The 21,321-nt window shown below is 49.8% G+C and overlaps 1 protein-coding gene and 1 non-coding gene across 12 annotated transcripts in view; one reads left to right on the forward strand and one right to left on the reverse strand.

Moving 5' to 3' along the window:
* Window positions 1-21,321, reverse strand: part of LOC144147312 (cholesterol transporter ABCA5-like) — a 130,131-nt gene that overhangs the window by 84,374 nt on the left and 24,436 nt on the right. For 7 of the 11 annotated variants that reach the window (XM_077679424.1, XM_077679421.1, XM_077679420.1 and 4 more), the window contains exons 2-3: window positions 19,547-19,612; window positions 1,722-1,793 (exon numbers count right to left, since the gene is read on the reverse strand). In XM_077679424.1, coding sequence (XP_077535550.1) covers window positions 1,722-1,793; window positions 19,547-19,612 — 138 coding nt within the window. Of the gene's footprint in view, window positions 1-1,721; window positions 1,794-3,747; window positions 3,767-19,523; window positions 19,613-21,321 lie in introns of those variants that run through there. The other 4 variants (XM_077679422.1, XM_077679429.1, XM_077679428.1 and 1 more) reach the window with 3 other exon arrangements.
* Trnae-cuc (transfer RNA glutamic acid (anticodon CUC)) lies at window positions 777-848 on the forward strand. The gene has a single exon. It is a non-coding gene; the product is annotated as a tRNA-Glu (tRNA).

Below are 21,321 nucleotides of genomic sequence, written 5' to 3' on the forward strand. Positions count from 1 at the left end.
ATGTCGGGACACACCAAGATTTCGCTGACGACATATTCGTCACGCAAATGACACCGGTACACCTTTGCCGGAGCGACCCGCCAGCAGGACGTCGCTCGCCAAGCACACCCACAAGACAGCCGCCGACCCGCAAATCATGCTCAGCTGCAGATTGCGCTGCACATTTCACTTTCGTGTTTTACCGATTTCTATGACAGAGAAATCAACCACGATTTTTTTCTATAGTTAATCACGTGAAGGAGCTGGGGTTTCGTTACTTAAATCCGAGTTCTTTCCTTATAGTCAAATTTGGCTGTACCTGTAGCCTAATCGAGCGACTTTTCGTCGTTTGTTTTGCTTCGTTGTTGGGCTGTACTGGACTATAATGGGCGGCATGAATTTTTTTGTTCAGTTTAGTGATTTTTCTCCTTGTTCAGATCTGCTTTTGCCAATTGTCTACATTTACACTACAAATGTATTCGCCATTGAGGCATTTTTGTTCAGATACAAGGCATCGCACTTTTTACGGTTGGAGTACTCGGCAAGGAATGCTTACGCACTGTTACAAGATTATGCGTTCTTATCCAATCAAGATGGCCACTACGCTGAGTGTCAGGTGTGAACAACGCACATTCAACGAATAGACGGGCACAACACAGGCGCTGACTTCCAACAACTGGAAGTCAGCGGCGCCTATGTTGTATATAGAGACACCCCTCCGTTAGGTGTGCCAGCAAATCTAGGTACCCTAAAATAGAACCTCTTGAAATGAACGATATTCGGGAACTAACTCGAGCTCCGGCATGGTCTAGTGGTTAGGATACCTGGCTCTCACCCAGGCGGCCCGGGTTCGATTCCCGGTGTCGGAACACCTTCTTTTAACAAGCAGTATAACACTACCGTAACCATTTTTTTTTTTTTTTTTTTGTGGTCCGCAAGTTTTTCCCTTGATTTTGTTGAAACAGAAGCGTTTCACGATAATGAAGCCCCCACCCCCGTTTGAAACCATGCGCAACTTACGCGAGAAGGGTTGGGGACGAGCTTTGGGTAACGAACCCGTCGCGGGTGTGGCTCAACACGCATCGTTACGTGTTAGGGAGTACATTAAAAGGGAGCATGTAAGTTTATGAGCCTCGCTTCAGCCATTTTCAGGCCAGGCCGGCAGATACAATATACGAAAACCCTGGTGCATCAGGCCGAGCAACCACAATAACTACTTTTAGTCAATACCTTTCTTATGGATACTTTTAGTCAATACCTTTCTTTCTTATTTGAAGAACCCTAAAATGCCAACTAGCCCGCCGGTGTCCCTCGTCATCACTTCAGAAATACCTTCTTTAAAAGCAGTGGTGCAGTTAGTGTACTAAAAGCGACACTTTTTCAATCACCGCGGGGGTGTAATGGCACACTTGAGACCCTTTAGCACCCGATAATTCACATACGAAAGCGCCGAGAAACGTTCCACGTGGGGGCTACGTGCATGCAGCCAGAAACGGTCGTATTTCAATACGCGATGAGTGTTTCATTACGGTGCAAGCACCCAAAGGTTGTTCATCAAAGACCGAAGCAAAACCAGAGTCTAGTATCAACAAGCACCGCGCAAAAAGCACGCGGATATAACCGCCACAGTTCTACTTTATCGGCAACTATCACCTTTCGAAGCGTCGTCCCTTTCCCATAATAACCGCGCTTTCGAATCAATCTGACGGTGCCGTCCGCAGCACAGCCGCGCATTCACTCACGTATGGTGGCCTCAGAGGTTTCATGCTGCTAGGAGGTCGTGGCTGGGTCGAGCCCGTCGGCGAATGCGCGTCCTGGCGGAAAAATAAAAAAAAAACGTCTCATATATAGCGCGCGTTTGCCTTCGCGACAGCCTATACAGTGCACCCTCGTTACATCGAAGTTCTCGGTATACGCGGAACCGGCTTCACTATAAGCGGTACTTCGTTAAAAATGGCGATCATCAACTATTGGTGGTGCTTCCTGAAGTGGACGCCGCGCACAGGTGATGATGGCATGCCTATAATTGTGAGAGGGCTCAACCCTGCGACGTGGCGACCGTGTGTGCGAGTGCGATGCGTCGACGTACGTGGAGCTGACGTAAATGTTTGCCACTTTTCGGCCGACGAACGTGCATTATGCACTAGCTCTCAATCGCGACTCATTAAACCTATTTTTCTTTCCCTAACCGGCCTGTTACTGTTAACCAGCTATCCTCTACGGCCGTGGCTAATACTGGAAACTTCGATTGAAGCGAAAATTCGAATAAGCAGATTACGTTATAACGGGTGTTCCCTATATTTTACTCTTGTAGGGGGAAGCGATGAACACAGGTAACGCGGATGCTCCGTGGGCACATTGCAAGCGCGCTCGCGCGCTTATACGTTCCACAGCGCGTTAGGTGGCGTACGTCATTGTCAGCGCAACACATCTCGCTTGGATTCACCATCGCGCATCGAAATTATGGTTTCAATAACGCTAGGTGCCACATTAAATGCTTATGCAGTGCAAACATTACAGCGCCAACTGTATGCACCGAAATTTTAATGTGATAGCATTACTACCTTATATACGTTCCTACTACTTCGTGCGGTATGGTCCTAAAGCTCTGCTCACATTGTACTCTACTTCATTACAAGAGAACAAACCGGTTAGGTGCATGGTTAGCACTTTGGCGACCGCTACTGGGGTTTGGCGGCGGAGATGGCGACGGCGTTGTAACCGATCGGGCGAAGTCGGAAAGAAAACGGCGGAGGAAAGTGTGGCGAAAGCGTGAGGGGGAGGGCAGTATGCTGAGCCCGCAAGAGACGCTCGTCGGAGCACTTGGCAAAAGTGTGAGGAGGGGGAGGACGGCACGCGCTGCTATGGCGTCATCCCCCTCACACTTTCGCCATGCGTTGTCGCCGAGAAGCATCCTTCCCCTCATGCTTTCGCCAGCCGCCCTTCTTCCATTCGTGGCTCATCCGAACCACGTGACATTGACGCGAGAGGTTCAAACACGATTTGAAACAACATGCTCGGCGGCGGCGACGCGCTGCGAGGTAACGGCAGAGTAGTGCGAGCGCCGTGCGTTTGCCGATCACTCGATCACTTCTTGAGACAAAGCAGATAGGCGCCGTGACCGAGAAGACTGCAGTTCGCGCTGCGCACAAATTTGGACAGTCCAGTTCACACGTATGCAGTCAAGCACACGTCATCTGATCGCAAAGTGAAGAAGGATTTGTTTAGCAAAAGGCGTTTACCCTAAAGCGCACTGAAGAGGCGGACTACAATAGCATGCGAGTCATCCGCTCACAAGCCCTGGGCAATCCCCCACTGGGGGGTACGAGCAGTGGCATGAAGATGACGAAGTCTCACCGACCCCGACATCTCCGCCTGCGCACGCGCGATTTACGGGCCGACTTTTTTCCAATATACAAATAGATCAGCGCGCGCGCCGGTAGACAGTTCCGGACAGTCCCCTCCCACAAAAGCTCTTGCTAACGAATTCTAACGGCACGCAGAAACACGTCAGCAAGACCGAAAGCAGACAGTCAACTTTTCGGTTTCGGAATCAATAAGCAAAACTGTAGATTCAACTTCCACGTCCGACTGCATTAGCTAGCGTTACGTCATCAAGAGAACAGGCTGCTCGACGCGCTGCAGTTCTACTTGCTCGGCACGCAGTTATGGTTCTCCGAGGGAATTCACGGGCCACCGTAGAGGAAACGGCGCCGATTGAGGATTAAGAAGCGCGTTTGCGGTGGTCGCAGGGGACACTGTGCTCACCTTGCCGGGACGTGTGCTAGGCCAAGGTCCCTTCGGGCGAAGCCTGCGCGTCGGTCCTCCTCCTCCTCCGAGCGTTCAGAAGAGGGCGACCATGCGGGGGCCGGGAAACGCAACGCGGCGCCTTCTACGTCGCTGCTGCAGGGTGCGGAGGGCCACGATGCCGCCAAGAGCCAGGCTCATGCGGTTCCAAGCTTTTCCCGCTCCGATCCTGCGCCGCCGCTAGGCCTCCAGCTCGAGCGCCTCGCGACACTGCAATCCACGCACCGCCGCCGCCGCTTTCTTCTCCTCTTCCACCTCGTTTGTTTCGGCGTGTGGCCACAAATATGGGCGCATACCCGTGCACGAAGAGGGGATTGGCCGAGGGCGCATGTGCACCGTCACGTTCCTTTGCAAGGGCACTCCCATGCCATACAACAGTTACTCAATATATACAGTTGCGAAACTGCGCTTCTGAATCCGGGCGGCGCTAGCCGCTAGCCCCCCTGCTCCGTGGAAGCTGAGGGGCAAGTCGACGCGCGCGGCACCTAGGAGACAAAAACTCAACTTCACTGAACTATTATTATTCAATTTTTTTTTGTAAAATAAAGCTTGCTTTATGAATTATAATGCATTAAGTAGGGGGAATTTACTTGTGTTCTTGTGGCTTTTCTTTTTATGACTTACGGCAGCAGCCACAAGCCCTTGAGCACTACTTGAACTTTCTGGCGACAGACGACAGGCTAGTCAACTTGCCCCGTGCTTGTTCCGGCGCAGGGGGGCAACCGAAGACCGGCTTTCGATACATGGGGCCAATCGGGAGTTTCGCAACTGGTATATATCCAGTAACTCGGATACAACATAGCACAATTTTACTTGGTCTCTGAACCGCTTCCCAAGAGCAGTGGGAGGGCCAGCTCCCACCTCCAGGATAAGTTTCAGCTGATCTTCCCGGGCACAGCGGGCTGCACGTGCCCAGAAAATCCTGGACTGAGGACTTTCCCCGCTTGAGTGAACGGCTTCATCATGCCTCAAAATGTTACTATTGTGAGCATAGTGACGTTATTCCAGACATTAATGCCTGCACGCAACGTCACCATCATCACATGCACTGTGAACGCCAAGGGGTGTGTTTCCCGATGTCACTCATATCCATGCACCCATCGCCGTTATCATCTGTAAATTATCACCATCATCCCCTCGCCCCGACTGCTGAGGAAGGTCTGAGCTCGGCGACCGAATAAATGTCTTGTCTGGAGACTCCGACTCTCACTATTAGGGGCGAAGTCCCTTAGGGGATCGGGCTGTCAGCGTCTCGTGTCGTCGTCGTAGCAACCGTCGTTTCATGTAGTCACGGTACTAAAACACCGGGACACTTGTTTACGCCTCGTGCTGGAATGTAGCATGTACTAAAAAAAACACCGGGACACCCGTTTATGCATCGCGCTGGAACGCTTCGTGCTTCAAACACACGAGACTTAGCTGTGCAGCTCTACCCCCCCCCCCCCCCCCCCCCCCAATGGTTTCATCTCCGTTCGTAAAAAAAAACAAGGCGCCAAGAATGCACTTATACACTGCATGCTTCGCCTCTCTACAGGTTTCACGTTAGTGGAGATGGCTCGGGATTTTATCATTTTGTGAGGGATGACCAAATGTCTAGTCGTGGCGGGGGAAGGCGGTAAAGGAGGTGACGACGTCTACATTCTCTTGTGCATCGGCTTTGTACTGGCTCAGAGGAGGCGATGCCCATCTCCATGGAGGGTCTTGATATTGGGAGCAAGATGGGCTTTTCTCCGCCGCGAAATAGGCGTTCATTTCTCCTCCTTTCTTCGCAGAAACGGAACAGAACCCCTTAGCATAAAAGAAGTGGCGCTTCCTGCGCTCTGCAAGGCACCGATTATATACGACGACAGGCTGCAAACCGCGCCTATAGCAACCTAAAACATACCGACGCATTACTGTTTGTGGACACTGTTATATTATGAAATTTTTCTTGACTTGTTTGTGGATATTGTTCCTGCTTGGCCTAGCAAAAACGATATCACTAGTGGTATCTGGTGGCAGTGAACACCACTAGTGATATCGTTTTTGCTAGGCCAAGCAGGAATAATAGCCAAAAAAAAGTCAAGAAAAATTTCATAATATAACAGTGTCCACAAACAGTAATGCGTCGGTATGTTTCACGTGGATGTCCGGCCATGCCGGGCACCCACGTGATTAATTACTCAGTTTGTATTCCAGTTTCGCAACCTTTTTAAAGGCCTAGGAAGCATGGCTTCTCGATTTTGACGCAACCTTAAATAGGAATGCCAAGAGTATACATGTAGCTGCTGTTGCTCCAAACTTACGCGCAAACACACATGACACGTGCCGTATCCACGCGGTGGATTGACCAATATGACACCGCCAAAACCCTGATTCTATGTAAGGACGGTGATCTGTCCCAGGCTGGTTCTCACGTGACGACACATGCCCACATTCAGGTTTTTTTGAACGCGAGAGCGCTAGATGCGTTGCACCACGAGCGAGAAAATGGGTCAGCTTTAATACTTGTACATCTAGTTATCACGATCAAAATGCCTGTTTGGCTTGGTTTTGCACAGAGCCCATGCACACAGTGTTTGACGAAGTTAGGTAAAACCGGACACAGTTGCCCTCCGAGGGCGGCGTGCCATCCTTGGCGAGATTGTGCGACCAAGCGCCAGCGAAGCAGCCGTTAAACCTTCGCCTAGTTGTATGAAGTGTCACTAGATAAGATACAGAGTACCGTCCCTAAGGCACGCAAATGGGCAAAGGCGGCCATTTTGGTGTTTGTCACTGTTGCCAGATTCCCGCTTCTGCGTTCTCACCACTAACTTTGACGAGGTTATTCGTAAAGAAAGGGAGAGAAGGAACTTCACTTAAGCCCGAACTGGTCCAAGGAAGGAGGTGACAGGGAGCAAGTCACGTGGCCGTTCCCGTTAGCGAAGGCGCAAAAACACGGCATCCTCGGACACACTGCTGCAGCTGAAATTCTGCGAAGCGCGTTATATTTGATTCGCGTTCCGAACGACGCCAGTCGCGCGCCGCCTCAGAGCAGGGAGGAGAGACCGAGACTACCACAGCCTTAGAGTTTCATACTAATATACACTAGAGGGAAATCTGGCGCTGCAATCGCGGGACGCCGTGGGCGGTGCAATTGCAGCTAGCGACGTTCCTCGCCTACTTGGCTTAGCTATGGCTTCTTTTTTGTCTCGAAGCCAGAGAGGTAACATTTTCTTTCTTCTGCATCGTGCATAAAGCTTCTAAATAATTACTGACAAATAAATCATTCAGGAAGTTCAATTTTATAATAACAAAACAAATTTCAATAATCTTTTAGAGTAATATTGTTGCTTTTTTTAAAGCCAGAGGCAGAACTTTTGAGCTTGTTCAGGAGCCGTTCCAAGGACAAGTAGACCGTGCCTGACCGGTGCATGACGGAACGCTCGCTGAATCGCGGCTCCCCTAGACAGTGGCGCCAGGTTTCCCTCTAGTGTATATTAGTATGAAACTCTATGACCACAGCTGACCGACAGAAAACTCATAAACAACAAAACGGCGGTGCCCATGAACCGTCGCAGTGTAAACAAATGTCACGTGGTGCGAATTGACCAACGATCACGGCGGCGGCACGGAACAATAGGAGAAAAGAGTGCCGATACTCTGTAACCTTATCTAGTGAGACTAGTCACATGGTACAGAAGCGGCGAGGCTTTGAGTGAGCACAGCTACGACGCCTCTCCTCAGCGGATCACGTGGCGTGACGTCACAGCTGCCACTCTTGTGCTCCGGAGGCTCAAGGTCATAGCGACGCGATTAATATCGGGCGAGACACGGCGTATACTAGAGCTTTCACTCTAAAACGCGTCTAGTATGTGAAGCCTCCTGAACGGAAGAATGTCGAGCCAGCAAGAAATAGGGGCTCGGTTGCGAGGCAGTGCATGCGCACATCGTCTCGCATGCTAAGCGAAGGAGTGCTGATCCAGCAAGAGAAACGAGAGCGCGCGCTATTCTTGCTGGTAGAAACGTTCCTGACGCAGTGCTGCGTCGTTTCGCTCGGCTGTCTCTGATCGCTGCTGTATGTGTGTTGTACGCGTCACTGTAGTGATGTTTGTGCAGGCATTGACGAAACCGGAACACCAGTTTATCGTTCAGCGCAACCCCGTGCGAAACGCAAATTAAATATAAAAAATAGCGCCGTTTCACGGTCAATAGGAAAGCTTGCCGTCTTCTAGCGTCAGTTAGCTGATAGCCTTGTTTCTTTTAAATATTTTTTGCTTTAACCTAGCTAGGCATCGTTAGCGTCATTTCATTCTTATACTAGACTAGCCAGAAGGAATGTGTGGTAATAATGCTGAGTATATGGAACAAGTTGTACGCTGTGTGAATGCCTGCGCTAAAGCGTATAGGCATAACCACCTTTAACCACCATAACGTTTCTAAGCCGAGAATAACAATGAAGAATTGCCAAGGGGAAATACTCTGCTGTCGCGCTAATTTTGAAGTCACCGCGTTAAACGACACTAATTTTTCATTTCTCATTTTGAAGCGGCCACCTTGGGATGCAGCCCGCGAGACATTGCCATTGCAGGGTCATCTAAATTCAATATATGTGTGCGTCGAGAGCTGTCTGTGATCGTATCACCTAGGGCGTGGATTCTGGAAAGAACTCCTAAAGAATGAGCTGGCGCGGACATTTCATGCCTCTGAGGGACAGCAGGTGGATCATCCGTTCAACGGCGTGGCTACCAAGCAATTGTAAACAGAGTGACCATGAATTCGATGGAGAGATCAACTAACACAATTCGGGGCCAAAATATGGACTCCGCTAGCTCATGGATGACGTGGCTACAGAAATAAGTGGGAGAAGCCGCAGTCCCGCAGTGGACACAACCAGTTATGATAATTAATGATGATGATGATGATGACGACGACGACGATGATGATGATTGTGGTGGTGGTGGTGGTGGTGGTGGAGGTGGTTGTGATTACCTGTGGGTGGTTGGTCGCCTGTGATCTTTTTTTTTTTCAGGCGAGTCGCAAATGTGCCTGGAAGCGAACAAAACATTCGTTCTTCTCAACTGTCAGCACTACACAACTCGGCTGTAAACATAATAAAGTACTACTTTTAAATTTATAAAGCGTACGAGCGTGTACGGCGATCCCTGCAGCCAACTGCTATTTGTAACTAAACAGACAATTGCGCGGTGATCAATCTTAACAGTAACAAACGAGGACTGATGCTAAGTGAAAGCCATAAGCGTAACCTAACGCTCACTTATGCTGCGACATTCCGCGAAATGATATGACACAGCATATACGTACGATAACCCGTACGTACACGTGCACCGATTGAGGATTTCGACCGATTAACCACTCACCTTTAATTTATTGTTCGGCTCATTGTGCTAGCTGCTATAATCGCTAAGACAGTGCAAAGTTATCGCTGTCATATACCGTGCTGAACGATATAATTCCCCACTGTCCAATGTCCTCACGTCGCTGTTTTCTAGTTTTATTATTACATATCTTCGGCCGGGACAGGAGGGCCAAGCAGACAGTTGCTTCGTGCCAGCGGCGGTCGCTTCAGAATACCTAGTTTTCTTTGCTGTGTCGTACTCTGGGGAAGACTGATTATTTTTTTGCCTGTAACCACCTTATCCGTACTTTCAAAATGAAACGCTCCGTCGTGAAAGAACAAGGAGGTCCTGGATCTATTAATGGCCCGCTGGCTAACACTGCGCACAGGCCTCCCAGCCTTCCGTGATCATCATACGCTGTGAGAGCAGCGTCTTCCCTTGTGCTTGTTCCTGCCTTCGGTAAATGCGGCACACCGACCACGCGTAACCGGTGTTTCGCCTCTGTCACGTGATATGGTGCGCCAGTCTCGTTTCAACACGCGCTTAGTTGAATGCCGCCCGGCGCCCGCTTTGGTTTCAAACTGCGCGGCGCTCTCTCTCTCTCTCTCTCTCTCTCTCTCTCTCTCTCTCTCTCTCTCTCTCTCTCTCTCTCTGCTCGGTAGTGACGACTGGGGTACTGCAGAAAGCAAAAAATTGTTTCGGCTTGCCTCAGCTAACCTTGCATATGCAAAGCAAAAGCTTAGCATAGTCTGGTTGAGTCTTCGTTTCGCTGGGTTAACCTTTGATGCCGACCACGGCTAAAAGCCGCTCAGTCCCGTGCAACGCTCACGGAAGGAGGCCCGGCCTCGCTTTCTGTCTCGGCAAACGTGGCGTTTTTGTTTCACGGTGAACGCGGCGCAAAATGAGTCGCACATCCCGAGACGACCAAGCGGCGCGTGCGTGGAAGGCGGCGGTTGTGGCCGCCACCACGAGAGCGGCTGAGCGGCCGCTCCCGTAGCGGCCGCCGCCGCTACGTGAGCAGAACAAGGAGGTTGTATAAAACTCCTCCTTGGAGCAGAACGACTGTTTTTAAAACGGGGCCTTGTGCGCAGCGCCGACAACGGGCCCGGCGAATCACGAGATGCGCTGCGAGGGGTGTGTCACCGGAGGTGTGTCTCTGGCCAAAAGGTCACCTTGCGCATCCTCCAGGTTTGCTTTAAAAAGTAACTTCTCTGGACACACTGTAAAAATTAGACCAGCTTCGATGACTCAACAGCGCGAACGCTGGACCAAAAAGCTGCCTGGCGTTCCCTAATTGCAAATTTCAGTTTCATAGAACTTCTTGCAAAGTCAGCCGGTTGGTTCCCACTCGCGCCAATTCACTTGTGCTGTGTTCCACTGCTCACGCCTCCTACTGGAACCGTTTGTTGTTACTTTGAACTTAGAACACTTCCACAAGAAGGCGCCGCGAGCGCTCTGTGCTTTTTTCACGGCGTATTTTTTTTTTATTTTCTCTCGTAAAAATCAAGCAGCCATGTATTTTAATTAAAGGAACAATGCAGTTATCACCTGTGTTTCGATGCCTTGCCTCAGATATGCTGAATGTTTTCTTTTTGTTAAAGGATGCCGACAAGTACAAACATTAGTAGTTTGGAAAAGCTTTACCGATATAAGCGTCACGTTCAAGCATTTTGTTAAATACGTGCTTGTGTTATTGGTGGCTGTTCTCCCCCCGCTATGCAATGCCCTCTCTCTCTACATCGCTACGACCGCGTTACCACATTTTGTCCAACGAAAGCTTCGATCAAGACCAGGTTCGCTGTTAGAAAGTTGCGAAAACTCCGGAGTGGAAATTGTCGAATAATGTGTACGCCCACCCGCTGTTTTACTCTGAGCCCTATAGAGTCGGCTTCACTGCTATGCACATACGCATTACTGAGGAGCTATCGCTACGGGGCGGTCCTCTTGCAAGAGAAGCAGCTGTGAAACGGCAGCTCCGTGTGGCTTTCTGGCCGCAACAGAATGGGCAACTGGGCGAGTTGGCACCGGTTCACGGCTTTGCTAACAGCACGCACAGACGAAAGAAAGAAAGAAACAACAGGCAGACCGTGGATGAAGAGGAAGTGACAGTCCGTGTGACGCCCGGTACAGTCGGTGCTGTGTCTCTACTGGAGTGTACTTCCGTACATATCCTCGTCTAACGCGTTACAACATTTGTCCGCGCGCAATACAAGCGACCTTATTTAAGAAAATTTATTTTGTCGCATTTTCTTGTGCGCCGAAAGTGGGACACGTAAAGCGTTACAGACAGACCGACAGTTCTCTCGTCGAGTCCGTGTAGACATTTGACATCCTCTGCATTGGGCGTACGTACCCTCTTTCGATCGCGTCATGCACTGTTGCTTTTCATCGGGGGCATCTCAAAATAAATAAATTTATTTTGAGCGTTGTGTTAGAGCATACGTCGAATTCGCGTCAGATCAATGGGTGTGTGACTCGCGGGACATAAATAATAATGGGTAACCGTTATTCGATAACCGACAAAATCAGTGCCCCAGTTCTCGCCCCCTTGCGTACGCCACTGCGTGAAAGGATCGCTATAAACGCGACAGTGACAACTTTATAACGTGATAACGTGGGCGACAAGTACATATATACAACGCTCACTCTCTTCGGGGGCGACGCGGCTGTAAACACGAGAGCGAAGGCCCCCGCGCCGTTTGCCAGATCGCGTGGGCTTGCGCGCAGGGCGTCGAGCGAGACAATTTTCGATCGATGGCCCACCCGACTGTGGGCGGGAACCCTTGGCGCAAGGGCGGTGGCGCCGCTACGGCGGGCTCGGTGACCTCCAAGGCCGGCCGCTACACGTGCACTGCTTCTTCTGTCCCGGCGGGGAAGACGGCGCGAACTGCGCCGCCTTTGTTTGGACTGCGCGCCGACGACATCCGCGACGGCAAGGGGTACACTGTAATCTGGACGCCGCTGGATGATTCGGTTTCGGCGCCGGGCTGGGAAAGACGGTGCCGACGGCGCGGGATGTTTATTAAAAACGATAGTCTTTCTTGGGCTACTTAAACCCAGAAATTTTGGTCTGTCTGTATGTCTGTCTGTCTGTCTGTGACTCGATTCAGCCACCCGGCCAAAGTAAATTTACTGTGGCGCAATAGTCTTATATACTCACAGCCACATGTAAACGTCTAAGCGCGGTTTATATGTTCATACTTGTCAACTTTGTTGAACAAGAACGAGACATTACGCAAATATAAGAAAGGAAATTAGTACACAAGGGATATTTACAGTGTTCCTTTATTAAAAAATTCATGGATGCTTGGTTTTTCGATAGAAAATGATATTCTACATCTACTGTAGAAAACCGCCGCCTCCTGGCGGCATATGAAAAATCACGCGGCAACAGCAACGAAAGGTTCCACTAGCTAGGTTCCACGTTCTGCTTGGAACGCACGTGGAGCACGGGCCGGCCACGCGGCTCTATATAAACCTTCTAGTCGGCCGCCTCCATTCACGCGCGTCTCCGCCGTACTGCAGCGCTGGCATCGAGGAACCCGGCCTGTAGCAGTGGAACGCGGTAAATTCAAATAGCCTTGCGCGAACCTTTAGTGTGTTTACCGTGGAATGAGCGCGACGGTACAGGAACAGCATGACAGGTGAGCGGGAAAGCAAAGGGAGGCATTTCCTTGGCAAACGAGTACAAAGACTATCGTCTTTTGACGACATTTGCAACGAAAGGAGCAGATACGCGGCCAATTTTTGTTTCAGCGAAGTTGTTTATGACTAGGGTTTCGTGGATTTCTCGTGTCAACGAGTATGCGGGCGCAAAAAATCAGCCCCCGAATTTTGTGCCAAGGAGCGAGGTGTTCATGTGTATGCGTTTGCTTCCTTGTTTGTTTGTTTGTTTGTTTGTTTGCTTGCTTGCATGCTTGTTTGTTTGCTTCCTTGTTTGTTTGTTTATTTGTTTGCTTGTTTGCTTGTTTGTTTGTTTGTTTGTTTGTTTGTTTGTTTGTTTGTTTGTTTGTTTGTTTGTTTGTTTGTTTGTTTGTTTGTTTGTTTGTTTGTTTGTTTGTTTGTTTGTTTGTTTGTTTGTTTGTTTGTTTGTTTGTTTCCATCTTGCGCGAGGTACAGGATGCTGTAGGCGAGCAGTAAAAGCTGTCAGAAATCGACAGCTTGTCAGAGCTGCAAGCCCCCAAACGCTGGACAGCATTTTATTATTCCTCAGCGCGCCTGATCGCCTGCGTTGCGTCGGCGGCGCGTTAAACCCCCCAATCAAACATCCAATCAGAACATCTGTTTATTAATTCAATATGCAAACTCTGCCTATCTCCCTGCGCCTTATACCGTACGGTATGGGAGAGCTCTCACCTCAGATTCTGCTCCTCTCCCAACCCCTTTTCAGCAGTAGTAGGACCAGCAAGCCAGCTCCCGCCCATGGAGGGTCAGCTTCAGCTTCAGCTTCAGCTTCAGCTCCCGGGCGCAGCTGGCTGAACGTGCCCAGGATGTCCTGGGCCGAGGACGCCCCCTTACGCGAGTAAACGGCCCGACCATCTCTCGTTCTCCTCAAGACAAACTTCATTCCTCCCCCTCCTGCTTATTTATTTGTTTAGTCAGGGCGGTCGCAGGTCTGCAGGAGTAGTGGATGAAGGGCCTCGAGAGAACTTGGAAGCAGTAACCACGCATGCGCACTCAAAATTCCTCGATTTGGTCAAGTGTCTTCGTAGAATTTTTTTTTTTTTTTGTAAGAAACGAAGCGATTACGTCGCGCTGCTGAGCACGGGGTCGCGTGTTCGGTTCCCGGCCGCGGCGGCCGCTTTTCTGACGGAGGCGAAAAGCAAAAACGCCCGTGTGTACGAGATTTCGGCGTACGTTAAAGATCCCCTGCAGGTGCTCAAAATTAATACGGAACCCTCCACTACGGCACGTTTCATTGGCTGCGTTGCGTCGGCGCGGTAAACCCTACAATCAATCAATCAATCAATCAATCAATCAATCAATCAATCAATCAATCAATCAATCAATCAATCAATCAATCAATCGAAGTGATTACACGGTAGTGTCTACTGCGACCACTACACTGCAGACGTTCGTTCTTAGTCGCCAGGGGAGAGTTAGGATATTCAGTGCACGCCAGGACTGCTTTTCGGTCGGTACAATGCGCAGTATGTATACATAGTATACTATGTATGCACGCTGAATCGTTGGTGGCTGTTTCGCCGCGTTACGCAACGCGTTACGCAACCCGTGCTGCTGCGCGCCTGTGAAGCAACTCGGTCACGAAGCGTGCAGCGATCGATGCCTTGAGCCAGCGCGCCCTGCAAGGCGCGTGGATGACCCCTTGCGTTGCCTGCTCTGCCTCAAAAGGGCGCCGAGGAATGCGAAGGCGCTCGCGCGCACCGAAGTAAAAAGGAACGCTTCACCGGGTAGCAAAGTGAAGTGCTCTTGCCGACCAGCCCTTCCACACACCACCACTACGTACTTTCTGTCTTAACTTTGCGTTCTTATTTCGAAACAAGATCTCCTTTAATGTGCCCTTCTATCTCGTATACTCGCCCAGCGCAAGAATCCGATGCAGCTGTCGAGCTCCCACTAATAACCTTATTGTCTCACGCCATAATCTACGAGGAAGTTTCCAGAGCAAGAATAAATAAAAGTGGTAGATTTTATCGCTCAGCAAAAGGTGAGAAAGGTAAGAAAGGGTGGAGCACTGCCGCCGATACCGTTTCGAACAATGCGAAGTTTCAGCAAAAGTCTGCGGTTCAATGTCTCCGATAAAAAGCAGGAGCCAATCAGTAAGAGCGTAAGCTCACTCTACTTTCTGAAATTCGATTTCGTCGAGAGAGGTATACGTTTTAAGGGGAGACCGTGAGGTAGGAAGAACGACCGGGTGACAGAATTTCAGCAGATATTCTGTGCGTCTACCGCCTCGTTAGCCCTCAGTCCGCCCATTTTAATGACGCAAAACTATCGAGAATCGACTATTGATAGTATCGTCGATAGTTTCTTTTTTAAAATTGCCCACTCAATGGTGCAGGGAAACTATTAATGGCTGACTATTGTTGCGGGTCTGGTAGCGTTGGCGTCCGTTGCTCGGAGTTGGGGCAAACATTGGCGCCGAGTAGGGACAAAAAATAAACTTTATGTGCAGATATTTGCATAGCGTTTGGCTGAGTGAACAGGGTTCTCGCGCTCCTGCGCGCGCAAATTTATTATTATTATTATGATGCTTTATTCGGAAGGGGAGACTCAAGGTCTAGTCAGGGATGGGGAAGGCGGTAAAGGAGGTGAGAGCGTCTACATTCTCTTGTGTATCCCCGTGGTACAAGCGAAAGTCCACAGGGACATAACAGTCTCTCTTGGGTGAGCCCGGCCCAGAGGAGGCGATGCCCACTCCTGGATGGTCTTGATGTACGGCGGAAGATGGGCTTTTCTCTCCGCCGCGAGCCCCGAGCACTCCCACAACATGTGCTGCATTGTGGGCCTTGTTGGCGCGTGACACGAGGCGCAGGTCACGATGGTAGTCTCCCTGAAGTTTTCGGGAGGTTCTCTCAGGTGTCGTGAGCATCGGGGAGCGTATGCCCGCCACTTTCGAGCACGTCCTCCGTAAGAGCAGCCCCTGCTCTTATTTTAAATAACCAGGTTGGATCCGTCCCCTTTCACCCTTTCTCCCGCTGCTTTCAGGAACGCACCAGTCGCAAAAATCCGTGGCACTGAAATTGACGTCCACACACTCACAACGAGAACGCACTGTTCCTCTCGCACAGGTCAGCGTCCGGTTGACTGCGGTGGTGCAATCTTCCTAAAGTCGAAGCCGTTAGGACCGTCCGAGGTTGAAGCGACCGGAGGGCGCCTGGACCCGGTCGGCAATCCGGCGTCGAGCGGCGTCTCGGACCCACAACCAAGGGGCCACACGATTCGCGGCTCGCAGCTGAAGATTGCCGCCGAAAGAGCAATGCTGCACGCCTTCCATTCCTCCCTGCAACATTCTCGCTCACTGTGGCTTGCCTTGCCGGCGGGCGCTTGGGTTACCGTGAAGGCGCGGAAAGCGGCATGTGTCCAGCACACGGTGTGGTCCAGCAGCAGAGTCAGTCGCCTCCGCGTCTTTGCGCACAAAGCCTTGTCGCTCTCCGTCAATGAGGAGAGAAGGGGGGACCGGGGACAACCGGACGACGGGAGGATTGGGTGATTGAACCCGATAATAATGCAGACGGCCGTCGCAATTTCAGTACGCCGATCGTAACACTGTGGATAATTGACTATTGGGGTATCGTCTCTTACTTTTCGAAAATTACTGACTCAACAGCGCCAAAACACTAATCCAGCCTAACAATCAATGTTACTGTGCATAGTTTTATACCCCTGTCACACAGGCCCTTTCAATCGCGATTGAAGTGAATCGCGATCGAGTTTTCGGGCGTGCTCGACGCACTGCCGCTGCTACACGGCACGTTCAATCGCGATCGAGAAGTTGCACGGGTTGCACTCGTGTACGCCAGATGGCGCTAACCATGTACTTGCGGCCGGCGTCTGGTAACTTAGCGCGGTCGTAACTATGTAAATATTACCTCACACCCGCCGCGGTGGCTCAGTGGCTAAGGCGTTGCGCTCCTGAGCACGAGGTCGCGGATTCGATTCCCGGCCGCGGCGGCCGCTTTTCTGATGGAGGCGAAAGGCGAAAACGCCCGTGTGTGCGAGAATTCGGCGCACGTTAAAGATGCCCAGGTGATCAAAATTAATCCGGAGCCCTCAACTACGGTGCGCCTCATCGCCTGCATTGCGTTGGCGCGTTAAACCCTACAATCAATCAAATATTACATCACCCTTATTTGGGTCAAGGTATTTGACATAATTGGTGGCGTTAGTTGAAGTTGTCACATTCTGTGCCATTACTCAGCGGGGACGAGAGTATCAGCGTTTTCGTTCGATCGCGCTTGGAAGCCTCGATCGCGCTTGAGAAACCAGGATTGAGTTCGAGTGGGATCGAGCTCGATCGCGATTGAAACTGCCGTGTAGCAGGGACCCGATCCCGATTGAGCTCGATCCGGATCGACTCAATCGCGATTGAAAGTGCCTGTGTGACAAGGGTATTAGTATAGTCAACTGTTTACAAACACAACAGCAGTGCTAGAATGGTTGTCGGTTGCTGATTCCACTGTCGCTAACTTGTGCATAATATGCTAGAAATGTTCTCAGTCAATAAAATTTATATCGTTTTATGCAGGGGTGCCACGATTCGGAGATTTCCCCTTGGTTATTATGAGGGCGTTCTTTATTAAGTTGCGCTTTTGGCCAGCTACTAGAATTACTTTTGGTACCTTCGCTATAGCTAACCATCGAAATTTTTATGTAGATACTTAGCGACAGTTTATTTCGATAACATTATGGCGTTATAATTTCACCTCAGTCGACTCCACTCTGATACAATCCTGTTGCTCAGCTTCACCACAATGTCCGCGAAACACTAAGCAATGCATCCAACAAAGCCGATTCGGCGAATTGCATTGCGTGATGCCACAGCCAGACCGAACTCAGTGTTGAGTCAAATCGTATGCTCGACATTCGCCGAATTTGCTTTGTTATTCCATCGAGTGCGCTGAGGCAAAACTGAACCACGGGATTGCCTAAGGGCATACGGGTGTAGGTAAAAATGGTGCCGAAAAAAAATGGTCCCGAAAAAAAAATGGTCCCGGAAAAAATGGTCCTGGAAAAAATGGTCCTGGAAAAAATGGTCCCGGAAGAAACGGTCCCAGAAAAAAGGGTCTCAAATCCAAGGTAGGAAAGAATGGTCCCGGAAAAATTGGTCCCCAAGCCAAGGCAGAAAAAAGTAGTCTTGTTCGAGTAAAGCCGGTTAATCAAAACAAGAACGTTTGTTTTACCAAAATTCAGGTTGTGTTGCTTTCATGGCCTCTCCAACATTTATTTTCTAATTTGCCGTCACGCTAGCTTAACGGGGCACACTGATTGGTGGGCAGTTTACCGGGGGTTCACTGTAGTGCACTGTCTATAGTGTAATCATCTGTTGGTAGTATTACCGACAGCCCATTGCTATCTATAGGTTTCCATCACTAGCCGCTATGCGACATTGTTGTGGCGCTTGCGGGGGACGAACTTCTGCTTAGCTCAGTCGTCGGAGCGCTGTCGGGATCGAGACGCGGACAATGACGAATTTTATGCGTTAGCGTAGAAGGCTCAGACAGGCCGGCTCTGCTTGTCGTTATGAGTGAAGCCTCCGAAGCGCGCCTGCGCAGTCGGGGAGCACCGGCGGAGCGTCGGCGCGAGGGCAGAAAAGCAGAATCACGCCGTGCGCAGAAGGATGACGCCGAGTGGCGAGCGCTGGTCCTTTTATCGGCGAGTTTGGCGGCGGGGCACAAAGAGGAAACGAACGTGTCTCAAAAGAAGCATCTACAGCAAGCGAAGCTGTCTTGGTAGGATGCAATGAATCATCACAAGCAAATCAAGTCGTCCCAGCAGAACTTCAAAAACGGATCCGTTCTAGGCACCAATGATGAATGTGCAACAGATTATCCTGTAAGCGTTTATCTAGCGGCGGACATTTGAAGGAGGCGAGTTGGCGTCTGTGTGACCTTTGACATGCGCTCAAATGAGTTCTTATAGATAGTGAATGTAGACCAAATACCGATACCTGTCCTATACTCGGCATCTAACCAGCACAAACGAGCTCGCGCAGTGCTGCTTAACGCGTACGGGACGCGGTACCAGGACTTTGTTTCGGTCTTTAGCAGTTCTACAATAGAGACTTATAGCAGAGCGGATCGAGATGTGCGGCATTCGGTAGCGGACCGGTGCCACTGTGCGTGCGAGGGTGTGGCGGAACCAGTTGCGCGCACGCGTCTGTTGCGTCGACACTGTGTAGCGGATCCTTACCGGGACCTATTGTCCGCTCTGCTGTAATTATCTATCGCTTTTATATTTTCGATTGCACTACTGATTCGTGTATTTTCGCTTTCATGTTAAAAAAGCTGAGGCAGGTCAGTTAAAAGAGTATAGTAAACAAGGGTGATAGGAGCAATGGCATGGATTAGAGGGCAAACTCGCGCAGAAAACATCACAGCAGAGAAAGATTTTCAAAGTAGAGTTGGGCTGGTCACGGGATCGGGAAGGTTTAGTAACAGGTGGACAAAAGAATGGATACCGAGGGACGAACTGCGGGGAGGAAAAGACGCAAGGCTTGTTGCAGGGATGAGATGTAAATGAAATCGGGTGCAGAGAGGGTCATTTGAGGTACGCTAATACGAGAGAGGCCTTCGTCTTGCTGTGGACATCAACAGACCGACTGCGACGATAACGATGAGGACTACGATCGTCCATTCTTCTAGGCGCTGAACTTGTTAGGAACACGGTTCCCGCATCATGCTCGAATAGCGGTACCCACTTCCCGCTTCGGGTCACCGCCCCCATGCAGTTCCCTACCGGCGCCATTCCTTTACACGGACCTTTCCGGAGCTCCGCCTGGAATCCGAACTCGGGGTCCTCGCCGCTCCATTTTCTCGACTCCGGGCCTGCAGGGATAACGGAAGAGAACAGCATTGTTAGTGAAATGCTGCATTGAGGGCACCTTGAAAATAACGAGTTTAACGGCTGTAATGTACGGTCACATTACTAAGGTTGATTTTCATTTTTGTGAAAATAAAAACGAAGCTGTACCTTTGGGATGTGTTCAGGGAAGTGCTGCGAAAACGTGTGTTCCCCCCAAACGCAAGTCAGTTGAAAGACTTCTCGCCTACTAATGTGTAAGTAAGCCTTCTTTGGCGAGTACCCCCTCCCCTCCGCGAGAAAGCGTGACGCACTGTTTCTGACAAATAAATGCATAATTGCTCAGGTTAATGCACGTACTGGTTATAATAGTACATAGATGATTGGTACCCTCTGAATAGATCAGAAAAAAATGAAAAAAGCAAGAACGGAACCACGGAACATAATGGGCTACAATGCGTTTGCGTGCACTGGTGAAGCTGACTTTAAAGGAGATGTATAGCAGAGCAGCTGGAAAGAATACGGGTGCAATAGTATAAGATTCTCAAAATTTCTGGATCATTTTTTTAAGTGGGGAGCACTTTAGGGGCTCGCCTTGTAAAATCCGGTTAAACGTGGCCTAACCCCTCAGCGGTCATCCTAGCTTAGCGAACATAACAAAACTTAGCAGCAGCGGAAGAAACTAGGTCGACCCCCAGCTCCGCTGTTTTTTTTTTTTTTTTTTGCAACTGAACACCTATTTCATACCGTTTCAACACCCTACAGAAAGCCAAGCGTGTTCGGTAAACGCTCTTTTCGCCACAGGACTATAGTTTAATTTTGAAGGTTCTAAGTGGTGTTTCACGTGCCAAAGCTAAACTTGGGGCATGAGGTGCACCGCATATGGAAACGAGCGATCATTGCATACGAGCATTTTTTTTTTTTGCGTTTGAAAATTTCTTGCGAGTAGCGGAGTATATCAGGGGGTGTCTTGTTCTTTACAGTGCTGTTATGCATCCAAGCATGGTCTCATTCAATGAACAGCTGAACACCTTTTTCACACCCTTTCAACACCCTGAGAAAAAACAAGGGCGTTGAAGTTCATCAACACCCCTTTTTTCACTAAAAAAGGGTGTAGAGTTAGGAAACGGGTGTTGAGATTCAAGAAAAAGGGTGTAAAGGCCTGCCAACACCCTTTTCCCACTTATGCTACACTCTTTTTGGCTAAAAGGGCATAAAAAAGTTTAGTCTGATATATAACCGGTAGCGCCCGCGTTCATTTAGTTAAAAACGCTTGCTGGGTTGGTTTTGTGATAGTAAGCGAAAAAAAGTGGCAGTGCAACGTCGGCACGTGCGGGAGGAAAACCAACCACAAAAAGAACAGAACTCTCGCTGGCGCAGTTTCAGGCAGGGGCGCGCGAGCACTGCGGACGCGGGAAATTTGAAATGCATTGGGTGGTAGCAGTGAGCGAATAGCGGCGCTACAGCCCATTATGGCGAATCAAATCAAATCAAATCAAATCAAATCAATTTTTATTTCCAGATAAAACTGGGTGGTTTCCTGGGTAAAAGCTGCATAAGCAGCTTCATGGAGCCCAAGGAACCACTACAAGGCTCAGCGACAAGCATAATCACAAAAATACGAGTTTACACTTGAACATAACAAAATAGCATTGCAAAAATAAAACAAAGAAAAGGCTTACACACTTTCAAAAATTCACAGTACTTCACAAAATCACACAAAACACCGATAACA

The sequence above is a fragment of the Haemaphysalis longicornis genome, unplaced genomic scaffold (genome assembly GCF_048455015.1).
Source record: "Haemaphysalis longicornis isolate Haplotype H1 unplaced genomic scaffold, Haemaphysalis longicornis Haplotype H1 scaffold_7, whole genome shotgun sequence".
NCBI lineage: Eukaryota > Metazoa > Arthropoda > Arachnida > Ixodida > Ixodidae > Haemaphysalis > Haemaphysalis longicornis.